Raw genomic sequence first — 12,412 nt, 5'->3', positions numbered from 1 at the left:
AGGCTGCAGCAGGTGGGGGCTGTGCCATCTGTTTTCAAGCCTGAAGTGAGAGAGAGTGGCGGGCGGGGCACTGCTGGGGCACCGTGTCCCATACTGGGGTTAAACCCTCGTATGACTGCTGACTTCTCTCCCCATCACAGTGCCCCCTCCCCCACTTGAAGAGACACTGAGGCCAGGGGGAGGGGCAGGCCTGCCTCTCATGCCTGCCTGGGTGCTCCTGTGTCCCCGTGGGTTCCAAGTAATGCTCGGCCACCCCCATGAAGTCCTCAGGAATCAGCACCAATAAAAAAATACACTTTACTGTGTGGACTTCAGGGTCTGCAGGGGCAGCACGGCAGGTGTGCGGGGAGCAGAGCATGCAGAGCGCCAGCCAGTGCATGGGATGTGGCAAAGCGGCCCCTCTGCTGGGCTTGGCACCTGGCCCCTGGGCTCCTCCGACTGCCCTGAGAGGACTCTCGGGGCTTGGCTGTTTCCCTCTCCCCAACCAGGAAACTCTGGTTGAGCAGATGGAGTGGGAGGGACAGCCTTCTGGACAATTGGGTGTCTGGGGCTCCGGCCACCCTTAGAGCCTCCAGTCGGGGCCCAGTACCCGAGCTGGGGGTGGGGTGGGCAGAGAAGCTGGCTCGGCTCAGCCAGAAGCGGCACACACAAGGAAGGAGGGCGTGGGAGCCCACACCTGCCAATCCAGCCCCGAGCTCCTCAGCAGTTTTGTCTCTTTTGATTAAACATCTAAGGAACATCGAGTTCATGGACGTGTTTTCTTCTTCTCCGTCTTCCTGAAACACCCAGAATGGAGATGCAGAGACCTGCCGCGAGCAAGGTTCCTGGGGAGCACCTGGCACTTTGGGAGCAGATAAAGTTGGAGGGAGGAGGGATGAAGGACCAGGTCCGGCCACAAGCAGGGGACGGACAGCAGCAAAGCCAGCAGCCAGGGCTTGTCTGGGACAGGGCAGGTGTGCAGGCGTGTGCAGGTGTGTGCACGTGCAGGGGCCGTGCGCTGGCCCCAGAGGCCTGGAGCGCACGCCAAGCACTTGCTTTGGGAAGGACACTGAGCAGTAATTGTGAAAAGCAAGGACACGACCGGCCATCACACTGTCCGTGGGGGTGGACAGAGTGGCTGGGAGCCCTGGATTGTCCCTCCTGGGCTACAGCAGGACTTGGGTGGCATCGTTCTGGCTCACGCAGCAGGGGCCCTTCCAGCCGCCTACCAGGCTGCCTCCACTGCCAGCGGATGGTCTGAGAGGCTGCCATGGCATTTAGGGTGGGCCAGAGACAAGGCAGAGCACACGCCTGCAGGGCGGCCAGGTGGACGTGAAGGCCCAGCTGCCCAGGAACCCAGGGCCTCGAGGGGGTGGCAGTGGCCTCAAGCATCCTGTGCCGTGGAAGGCCAGCTCACTTCCAGCAGTGCTCCAGGGAGCTGTGGGGCTGGATCTTGAGCTTCTGGGGGCAGAGCAGCTTGGTGAAGGCCCGGCGGAAGCTATAGTGGCACAGCGGGTAGAGGACGGGGTTGACGGCCGAGTTGGCCCACAGCAGCCAGAAAGACGTCTCGTACCAGTAGTCGGGGATGCAGTGGCCATGGCAGGCGGCCCGAATGATCATCAGGAGTGTGTAGGGGGCCCAGCAGAGCCCAAAGATGCTCACGATGACGGCCAGTGACTTGGCTACCTTCTTGTCCCGCGAGAGCCGAAAGCGCTGAGTGATGCTCTGGGACACCATCTTCATGCGCTTCTCGAGGGACGCTGAGGACGCGGATGGCTTGGAGCCGCGCTTGAGTGAGCGAGGCCTCTCGGTGCCCCTTGAGGAGCTGCCGGAGCTGGAGGTGGGCGAGGCCGCGGCACCCCCACCGCTACCACCCCCGAGGGCCACCTCCCCTGCCTCAGGGCCTGGGGTCACCTCGCTGACCCCCACCCCGTACCTGTGCAGCGGCACGGCCTCCCCGCACCCTTTCTGCCAGCATCCCCAGCAGCTGGGTGCGGCAGGCGGTGGAGAGGGCTGGGCCTCCGGTGGAAGCTCGGTGGTGGCTGCCTCGCGCACTCCATCCAGCCGGACACGGGTGCGCCTCTGGATGTTCAGGTAGATGCTGAGGTTGAAGAAGGTGACACTGAGGAAAGGGGTGAAGAACTCGAGGGTGGAGGCCGTGATGAGGAAGTACCAGTTGTAGAAGAACTCGGCGTAGCAGTGGCCTTCGGGGATGGAGCTGCCGCCAGACAGGTACTCCCAACTGAGGATGGCGGGTCCATAGAGCAGGAAGGCCAGCACCCACACCAGCACCATCTTCTGCACCGCCCGCCGCGTGTCACCCTGCTGGGCCCGGTAAGAGACCTGCAGCAGGACACGCTGGGTCAGGAGGCAAGGGGACTGAGCCCAGGCCACAGTGCCGCCCAGAGCTCTGGGCAGCCTCCAGGCTTCTGTGCAGGGCTCTCCTCAGCAAAGATGCCTTCCCTTATCCTCCATGAACCCCCGGTAGGCTGAGGCCTGTGACTCTCCCATGAGCTCAGAACCGCCCCTCAGAATCCTAATATTGTGCCAGGCTGCCTGTCAGCTGTGTGCTCCCCAGGAGTCACGTCACTGTCCAGTCCTTTGAGGACCTGCCGTGTGCCCTGCTCTGTGCTCGGCATCTTTGATATCATCTCATTTAATCTTCATGGCTGCTCCACCCTGGCCCCCACATTCTTGATGGCTCAGGTCAGGCAGGAAAGACCACAGGGGGAGGGGCTCCACGGGCAGAGCTGACTCCAAACCCACGCTCTCTGCACCCTGACCCGCTGCCTCCCTAGACTAGGACAGACACAGCCCCAGCAGAGGGAGCCTGGCAGAGCCGTCAGAGGAGATGGCACCAGACTGACCTCTGCTGCAGTGCTGCAGCCAGCCCTGTGCCTGCGTGACTCCGACATGGGAAGTGTGGGCAGTCCAGGGTCCCTAAGTGTGGCCTCTCACACCCAGGGCAGCTCGTGGAGCCTGTCTTTCTGAGGCACACACACACCCGTGGGGAGGTTCTACCAAGGGCCCTTGGCCCCAGATAGTCCCTTAGTTCCAGGGACTTTGGACCTGCTCCAGGGTGGAGGCTGGAGTGACCCCATCCTTCAGGTCCACACGGCCCCTTCTGCCCAAACCAGGACCAGTCCTACTGGCAGCAGACGGCTACTGAGCAGGCAGGTGGCTACAGAGTGCCTGAGGTGAGCAGACCCCAAGCCCACCCAGCACCGCCCATTCAGAAGTGGCCGTACCCCCTGCCTGGTGCGTCTCCTGGCCGCCTCTGGACACCCTGCCCCCTGAGAGCGAACATGGGCACCCATATCCCAGACTCACAGCTCGGGTGACCGACAGGAAGCGGTCATAGCTGATGAGCACGATATTGAAGACAGAGGAGGTGCAGAGCAGGTAGTCCACCACCAACCACAGCTTGCAGAGGCCCCGGCCGAAGGGCCAGCGACCGGTCAGGACATAGGGCACATACAGTGGGATGCAGAACGCCCCTGTGGGAGAGGAGGGCCATGGCTGGGCAGGGGCCTGGGGTCAGACCCCCCACAGCAGGACCTGGGGTCACATAATGGGCCCCTTTCTGGGACCAGCAATCCACCCTCCGCCTCCTTCCTAGGCATGCTCTGAGCCCTGCACCTGGCCTCCAACCCTTGCCCCACTTCCAGCCCCACTGTGTTCCTGGACTTGGGAGCAGGAAAAAGCTCCAGCGGTAGGGCCCACTGGGCACAAGGAGACCCAAAGCGTCATTCCTGGCCTTTTGCTAGTCCTCCCAGTGCCTGAAGGAAGGAAAGAGAATTTCCTTCCTCTCTGCCCCGCTGCACCCCAGCTCCTATCTTGGCCTTTGGGCAGCTCCTCCTCATCAGCTCAGAAGCCAGGAAAACATTTCTCCGGACTCAAAGGGCACTTGACTGCTGCCATGCGGGCGGCTCCCACCGCCAAGCACCGCTCTGAGCAGCTGGCAGACGCTCCTCTCAGCCCCAACAGGTGTCTGGCGCTCCGGCCCCCTCCTTGCGCCCCGCCCCCCCTCCAGCCGGCAGCAGCGCACGGACACGTGAGAGCGCGCGCTTCAGAGCATCTCCCCAACCCCCCCTTCCCCGCGGCCTCCTCCCCCAACACGGCTCTAAAAATCTCCCTTCCACGTCCCCTCCCCCCAGCCTCCCCCCAGCGCCATCCCCGCGTCCTGAGTCCGCTGCAGCCTTTGTTTGGCTACGGCGCAGGAGCCCGCGCTGCACCGTGGCCTCAGCGCCTTGCGCCTTGCTGAGCGCCCGCTCGTTCGGACCCCTTCCCCGGGGACGTCCTTCCCCAGCCCGAGTCCCGGGCCCGGGAGGCAAGGAACTTCCCCTGTGCCCACCTCCCCAAAGTCCTGGACACACCCTACCCAGGCCTGGCTTCCTAGCGGGGTGTGTCCCCGAGGAAAAGCACCCTAGGTCCACGTTCCAATCCCCGCTGACCCGACCCGGCTGGGCGCCCCTGACTCTGGAGGGGGCTGGGGGCTTTACCCACGAGGAAGTCGGAGATGGCGAGGTTGAGCAGAAAGAAGTTGTTTTGCGTGCGGAGGCTCGAATCCGCCACGAAGGCGAGCATGACCAGCGCGTTGCCCAGCACCGTGGCCACGATGAGCAGCGCCATGAGCGCCGCCAACACCGCGGTCCAGGCGGCGGAGAAGCCGCGCGCCCCGCCCGCCGCCGCCGCCGCCGCCTCGCCCGCCAGCGCCCCCGACGCGTTCAGCGGCCCGTCGGGCGGTGAGCGCTCCATGGCCCCGCCGGCTCACGGGACGCGGGGGCGCGGGGCAGGGTGCGGACCGCCGGCTGGGCGGCCAGGAGTGGCCCCGGTCCGGGAGCCTGGTCTTTGCGGGCTCTCGGCCCGGCTGGGTTCCCCGTTGGGTGCCCGGCGCATGGTCCGCGGGCGCCGAGACGGGGGTCGGGGCGGGCCGCGCCCAGGGAGCCCGGCCCGGAATCTGAGCCGAACCGGGCCAGCGGCACGACCGTTGCAGCCCGAGCGGACCCGGGGCGGAGCTGGAGCCGGAGCCGCTGCTTGAGCGTCCGTGCGCCCGGAGTGCCGCGCGCAGCAGAGTGAGCCCCGCGCCCAGCCCGCGGCCCCCGGCGCCCCGCGCAGCACCCCCGCCATTGGCTGCCGCCCTCGCCCCGCCCCCGCCCCGCCCGGCGCCGGCAGCACCACGGACAGCGCCGCGTGCCCGCCGGGCCGCCGGAGCCCCAGCTCGAGTGCGCACGCCGGCTGGCGAAGAGCCTGGCACGGCGGGCGCCCGAGCTAGGGGCTCGCCTGCGATCAACCGCCCGCGCACACAGGAGCCAATCTCTGGGCCGCTTGACCTGCCCCGTGTCCTTTGTCCCAGTGACCCCTGGCTGGCTCTCATCGGGATCTGGGGCGCCTGAGGGGGTCCGGAGTGGGAGTGAGGGGAAACTCCTGCATCCGCGCTCAGGGGAACTTGCCCCCACCGGACCCCCTCCTCGTTTCACCCTTCGAGCAAGCAAGACTCCGAGAAAGGAATCTCCCGAGGAGAAAGAATGGGAGGGGTCTCCTATAGCCGGTGCCCTGGTCAGGGGTTTGCTCCACCCCCCATATGCGTGGGACTTTGGGTCTCACTTTCCCTTGGGCAGGACCCAGGGCAGGGTCCAGGGTGACCTGCAAGGCGCAGACAGATGTGGAGTTACATAAGGGAAGATGGGGAACCAGCGAACCCAGCCGGGAAGGCAGCGTGCCCACCCTGAGCTCAGGGGGCCGTAGGCTGGGGGAAAGCGACCGTCGGCCTGGCACCCAGCCTCGGGGTCCCTCCGGTGGACAGCGCGGTGGGGAGGTCGCTGATGCGGGGACAGACGAGGTCACTGCGCTCCAGGCGCAGCTAAGGCGGCGCGCTGCGTTAGCGCCTGCGGGAGGGACTGCGGGGAGAGCGGCAGGAGGGAGCGCCCCCTCCCCCAGGCACAAGCGCTCAGATAGACAGGGTCAAGGACGAGACACACACAGCGAGACAGACAGACACGCCCGTAGGCAGACACACAGACACCCACAGACCAGGGAAACAGCCACCCAGCGTCAGGCTGGGGACCCACGAACGGCAGTTAGACACACACACATCAGACAGCAGACAGCGAGGGAACACAGCCCGAGGGAGAGGGAAGCAGCGACTCCGCTCAGTCGCCAGCGGCGCACATCCGCGGAAGCCTCAGAACAGAAAGGCGCGTCTGCGCATGGGGGTAGGGACGGGAGGCTGGGGGAGGGGCTGCAGAGGGACCCCAGATGCTGGCACACACAGGCACCCCCACACTTACATCAGCTTCCTGGTCAAGCTGGGACATATCCCTCCTCTAGCCCTGAGGTGCTTTAGAAAGTTTGGGGAGGGAGGGGTGCTGGGCTCCCTGTCCCCCTCCCCAGGGCTGACTGCAGGGAGGAGACCCCAGCCCCTCACCCCAGCCCCAGAGGATGCCTGATGATTCTATGGCATCTTGCAGCTTATGCTGGGGGAGAGCTGTTGAGACTCCAGCTCACCACCGCGCACCCAAGCCCTCTCTCAGTACCTCCCCACTACCAGCAGTCTTTCCCCTCTTACAGGCTCCCTCAGCTCCCCTTGACTGCACCCCGACTTTCATGGTGGACCAGGCTGCACCAGGAACAAGCACCAGCTGGTGGGTAGACAAGCCAAGGCAGAGAGCTCATAGAGTGGGCAGCCAGGCACTCCCACCGTTTAAGCCTTCCCGCATCACTGGTGCTGGGTGAGGACCTCACGTCCCTGTGCTCAGCCATGGGCATCCCAGGGCCGGCTCTGGCTAGTCGTGCTTTGTGGGCACACCTCCACCCCCTCCCCAGGTCTCTGGAGATGGAGTTGGATGGGGGTTTGGAGAGGGGCTCTGGCCCTCTCCTCACTGGCTGGGAGCCTGTTCCCCAGCCTCAGCTGCTGTCCTGGGTGGAGGGCTGAGTCGAGGGGTGTCTGAGCAGAGGGCAACCCCTTTACAGTCTCAGTCAAGTTCCATATGGTGTCAGTGTTCTCCAGCTTTCCCTGGTGGTCTCATACCACAGCAGCTGGAGCAGGGATGTGATGGGGGGAGGGTGGACTCAGCTCAGACCCTGGCACTGGAGACCCAGCTGTGTGCCTTGGGGGAGTTACTCAGAGTGTGGAGACCTGGAAAGGAGGCCATCAGAAGCAGGAAGGCCACAGCTGGCCCAGAGGTTTGAGATTGGCCGTGGCTGTGTGCGGTGAGCGCCCCCTATCGGCACATACACGCATGACCTCATGAGCCCCCACATTCGCCCTACAAGGCGATAGGACCAGCAGCCTGCGCAGAGCCCAGGAAGCCACCAGCCCAAGTCACACAAGAACAGAGACCCTTCTCTTGATGGCCACACTCCTGGCCCAGCCCTGAGATCAAGGCCTCTGAGGTCACCAAAGGTACCAACTCTTGGGGCCTTGACTTTGGGTGGACGGGGACCTAGAGTCCTCTGTGCTGGGTCCAACTTGGCCAAGGCAGTTGGGGATAAATGAGGCAGGTCCCCACGTGGCTGTTCACAGAGCCTCCTGCCTTGAGGTCTCTGTCCCAAGGACGGGTATTCAAACCCCAGAATGGCAAGGAACCGCCCCAAGACACCGGGAAAGGCTGGCTGAGGGTAGGAGACATAGGCCCCTCTTCTCAGCTCACCAGGATATCCTCGGAGATTATGGCCTGCAGCTTGAGTTTCTCCATTTATCAAAACAGCCAGCATTTGGGATTCAAAATGTCCAGTCCAACAAGGAAGCAATGTCCCGACCACATAAGCCCTAGATTAGAGAAATCAGACCCCCTGCAAGCCCTCACAGAGGAGAAGCCTATCCACTGACTGGCTGATTCATTCATTCATCCACCCAACAAGGTTTTAATGAAAGTGAACGTGTCAGTCGCTCAGTCGTGCCTGACTCTTTGTGATCCCATGGACTGTAGCCCACCAGGTTCCTTGTCCATGGGATTCTCCAGGCAAGAATACGGGAGTAGGTTGCCATTTCCTTCTCCATGAAAGTTGCTCAGTCGTATCTGACTCTTTGTGGCCCCATGGATTATACAGTCCATGGAATTCTCCAGGCAAGAATACTGGAGTAGGTAGCTGTTCCCTTCTCCAGGGGGTCGTCCCAACCCAGGAATTGAACCCGGGTCTCCTGTGTTGCAGGCGGATTCTTTACCAGCTGAGCTACCGGGGAAGCCCAGGTTTTACTGAGCTCCTACTAAATATCAGGGAACTTCCCTGATGGCTCAGTGGTAAAGGATCCACCTGCTGATGCAGCAGATGTGGGTTTGATCCCTCAGTTGGAAGATACCCCTGGAGAAGGAAATGGCAACCCACTCCAGTATTCTTGCCTGAAAAATCCCATAGACAAAGGAACCTGGCAGGCTACAGTCCATGGGGTTGCAAAGAGTCAGACACGACTGAGCGACCAAACAACAACATAGTATCAGAGTATCAAGCATTCTAATGGAGGGAGGGAAGCGTAACACAGCAGTTAAGCGATGAGTGTGTCAGATAGCCGGGCGCTCCAGAGAGAGAAAAGACCCCAGGCAGGGGATGGAGGGTGCCAGGACAGTGGGCTGGGGGGGGCCACTGCTGCCTCCCTGGCATTTTGAGCCCCTTGGACCCAGGGAGCAACGGTCAGGAGGAGGACTTTCGGTTCTGTTAGGGCTAATTGGCCCCAGTCGGCAGGGGGAGGTGGTGCTGCTGGTACACAGAGTGGCTGGGAGATATGCGGGATCAGGGCCCTCCTGGCACTGTGGTAACTCTCACAGGAAGGCCTCTGAGAACTGCAGAGGTTACAGCGAGGAGGTTGTGGACTGGAGAGTGGAGGCTGGAGGGGCTGAGCACCAGCTGAGGCCCGGAGACCAGCCGCGGCACAGGGCTGTCCGCCTCCCCACCACCGCACAGATGTGAGCTGCTCAGAGGCCCCTCCACAGGGATGTTGCTGAGAGGAGGGCAGGTGACGCCCCCACCGAGACCAGCCTCTTCTCGGGCATCTCCCCAACGGCCGTGGTGCAGACTTCTGTGTGTGCGGTCTCTGCTCTGGGGCTCACTGTGCTAGCCGCCCCACGCTGTCCCCAGGCAGCGGCTCTGCTTCCAACTGCCCCACTGGAAGACCTTCCTCCATGGGACCGCCTGCCCTTGGCTAGAGCCCACAGAGCCCTGCCCTGCTGCGTGGTGACACAGACCGCTAATGAGAAATAATGAGGACAGTGGAGCTGCCAGCGACCCGCTGCGGGCAACTGTCCTGTTCTCCAGCCAGGGCGCATTTGCCAGGGTGCTTGTCAGCACTCTGGGGCCGAGTGCTGTGACTCCTCTTCACTTTCACTCATTCTGCAGAAGCTCATCTGAATATGGGAATGCAGATTTTTCTTTTTTTGCTCCATGTCTTCCTTTTTTTTTTCTCTCTCTCTCCTGGTGACATTCTGAGCCAGCTCTGGCTGCGTCCTGATGAGCTCAGGGCCCGGGTGTGATCAGGATGGCTCCTGAGGCCACCGCTTTGAAAGAAAAGCTGAATTTTCTGTCTTCGGGGACAAGACTGAACTGGGCCCAGGGCCCTGATGGCAGGAAGGAGGAGAGGACAGGAGAACGAGGATATAGTTGTGGTTTGGCTGCAAATGACACAAATCAACTCAAAAAAGCCTAAGGAAAAGGCATATTTATTGTTGGCCAAGGCTGAAAAGTCCAGGGACTGGGCTTCAGACAGAGCTGCATCCAGGAGCTCAAATACTGACTTCTGTTTTTCCCCTGTGTTCACCTCATTCCCAGGAGTGAGTGTTCCCCTGAGATCTCTTCCCTGCAACTCCAGGCTGCTCTCCTGTGCTCTCGTCTACTCCCCTGAAGGAAGATGGGGTGACAACAGAGCCCCAGAATTAGCCCCATTGGCTTGGCATGGATAGTATTGGTGGCCAGCTGCGGCAGCATGGTTTGCGTTTACAGCGACATAGTCAATGACACTGGAACCCCACCCCTGGCGGTCATCCCCTGTGGGTCCCATGTGCCTCCACCACTTCCCCAGACAGCACCTTTGTTGGCAGTGCCCAGGGAGCCCATGCCTGGTCCTGGGTGAACAGCGGACCTGGACACTGAGAGCCCAGTGGGAGACCCCTGAGATGAAGTTCATGAATGGGGGTTAGTTGGGGTAGCTGGGCCAGGGAATGCAGCGATGGCTCTCCCTGGGCATCTGTGTCTTCTTGTGCCTGGTTGCTGTGAGTGCAGAATCCTGGGCAAGAGTGAGGTGAGAGGGTGAGGGGAGTGAGGCAAGGGACTGAGGGAGGAGGGGAAGCTCTCTGCACGGGACTGCAGGGCCTGGGCAGGAAGGGGCTGGGGTCCTCCCCAGCGGTGGTTGCAGGAAGGAGGCTGACAGCCCTCCCGACCCAGTCTGTGCCCAGCCCTCCTGTAGCCAGTCCTGCCAGCTCAGAGGCAAGGTCTGCCATCAATGGCCCCAGAAAACAGAGCTCTGGGGCCTTGGTGTCCAAGTGGTGGGAGGGGAGATAGCTCAGGCTGGAGGGAGCACAGAAAGCCCAGGGAGCTGATCGGAGCGGGGACCGGATCCTGAGTCTAAATTTTCTCACCCACTGCCCTTTCCTCCTACAGACAGCACCCGCCCGCGGAGATGTTAGCACAAGAGCAGGGACCTCAGGAAGGCTCCCTGGAGAAGGTGTAATCTATGGGCATGTGAAAAGCTGCCAGGGGAGGTGCTGGGGGAGGCAGAGAGGTAGTGACGCTCTTTTCCGAGGACAAGGTGCTGTGCCTCTGGAAGTCCCTCTGGGACCCGGTCTGTGGCTCTGGACGTGCCCTCTCCCCAGGGTTGGCCGTCCAGTCTTTGCTGAGGGAGTGGATGAAACCAGCTGCATCTCTGCAGATTCTCTCAATGCACTAAAAATGCATAAATCAAGGAGAAAACAGGAAAGAAGAGCAAAGGGAGACCTTTCTCTGGGGTGCCTTCTCCAGAGCCCCGGGTGAGGCTGGGTGTGGGCTGGTGTATGGCTTCAGGAGGCCCCCAGATCCAGCTGTGGGGGCTGGTCCCAGCCTGGGATCTTCCCCTGGAGCCCCAGGAGTGTTTGATGGGGCTGCCCGTGGCCCCGATCAGCAGCATCATGTGTCATTGGGACTGGGGGCCTGAGCCAAGCATAGGCCGTGCATCCCGCCAAGACTCTCCAGGGCCTGCAGACCAGATCCTGATCAGACTTGGACAGTAAGTGTCAAACCCCCTGGGATCACTGAGCCAAGCCAGGGTGGACAGTCTGCTCTGATGAGGGGCTGTGGCAGTGGGTGAGTATAGGCCCACGTGTGTAAGCAGTAGGGGATGCCCAGCTCTGCCCAGCCTGACCCCCAGATCCTCTCCCACACTGCAGCTGCACCCCAACCCCAAAGCTTCCTGCTGTGGTCTCAGCCCCACAGTCTTGAGTGTGAGGCAAGGGCTGGGGGTGGGCGCTGAGCCACAGCTTTGTCTGGACGTCTGGCTGGCTGCCATCTGCCTGCCCCCGGAGGCCCTGCCCCGGCAGAGGATGTCCCTGTGCTGCACCCTGTGCCCAGCAGCACCACTGTCACAGCAGGCCAGAGCCCAAAGGCATCATCCTGACTGACCTTACTCTGGCTTGCTTGCCCTGCTGGGTTCCTGCCCCAGTCTGGGCCTCTCCTGGGGTGACCAGATGGGGTGGCCCTGGTGACAATGCTGATGAGATGACCTGGGCCAGGTGACCCCAGTCCATTCTGCAGCCCCATGCCTGGGGTTGAGGCTGGGCACGCTGGGCTGGGGCAGCACACCCGTTCATGGGCCAGCGAAGCACTCCCCATGGATGGTCACAGTGAGGGTAGGGTAGTTGGTCTGGGGCAGGGGGCTGGGTGGCCGCTGGGCTGGGCATTTTGGGATCACGGGGATCTGACTCCCATGCAGGCACCACCTGCCTGGCTACTGCCCTACTCTGCTCTGGGGTTGAGGCTGAGAGGCCGACGGCCCCCTCCCCAGAACCCGTCAGGGGCCCTCAGGCCCTGCCCTGGAACCACAGGCCACCTCCTTCTCTTCCTAGCATAGGCACCCCTGCCCGCCACACCGCCTTCGCCTCCCAGAAGCCCCCAGGGTTACTCTAGGTCTCCCCATCTGGCCCGACTGCTGTGTACTGGGGTGCAGAGAGCATGTGTGTATGTGTGTGCATGCGTGTGTGGGTATGTCATGCAAGAGTGGTGTGAGCCCCAGGCACACGCACAGTGCCCTGACCCTATGGGGGATGGGGGGGGGCGGGAAGCCCTGGGTCTCTCTTCCTCACAAGGCAGCCTTCAGGGGATTCAGAAGACGAGGCCTACTTTGGGAGCTGCTTCCTGCAGGAGACAAGCCCAGTCCCGGAGCGGCACCTCTGTTTACTCCCTGAATCCCTGGTGCTCCGGCAGCCCTTTGGGGAATCTGTGCCTGTCAGGAAAATAACTGACCGAGCGGCTC

At 62.4% G+C, this 12,412-nt stretch overlaps 1 protein-coding gene across 1 annotated transcript; it reads right to left on the bottom strand.

Moving 5' to 3' along the window:
* Positions 1 to 273: 273 nt before the first annotated feature.
* HRH3 (histamine receptor H3) lies at positions 274 to 4,823 on the bottom strand. The gene is made up of 3 exons (XM_061436981.1): positions 4,482 to 4,823; positions 3,310 to 3,476; positions 274 to 2,322 (listed from the first exon to the last, which is right to left on the bottom strand). The coding sequence occupies exons 1-3, from the start codon at positions 4,735 to 4,737 to the stop codon at positions 1,393 to 1,395; spliced, it is 1,353 nt and encodes a 450-aa protein (XP_061292965.1). The 5' UTR covers positions 4,738 to 4,823; the 3' UTR covers positions 274 to 1,392.
* Between the last annotated feature and the right edge of the window lie 7,589 nt (positions 4,824 to 12,412).

Source organism: Bos javanicus, chromosome 13 (assembly GCF_032452875.1).
Source record: "Bos javanicus breed banteng chromosome 13, ARS-OSU_banteng_1.0, whole genome shotgun sequence".
Taxonomy (NCBI): Eukaryota; Metazoa; Chordata; class Mammalia; order Artiodactyla; family Bovidae; genus Bos; species Bos javanicus.
The sequence above is the reverse complement of the archived record's forward strand: the minus strand, read 5'-3'. Positions and strand labels throughout refer to the sequence as shown.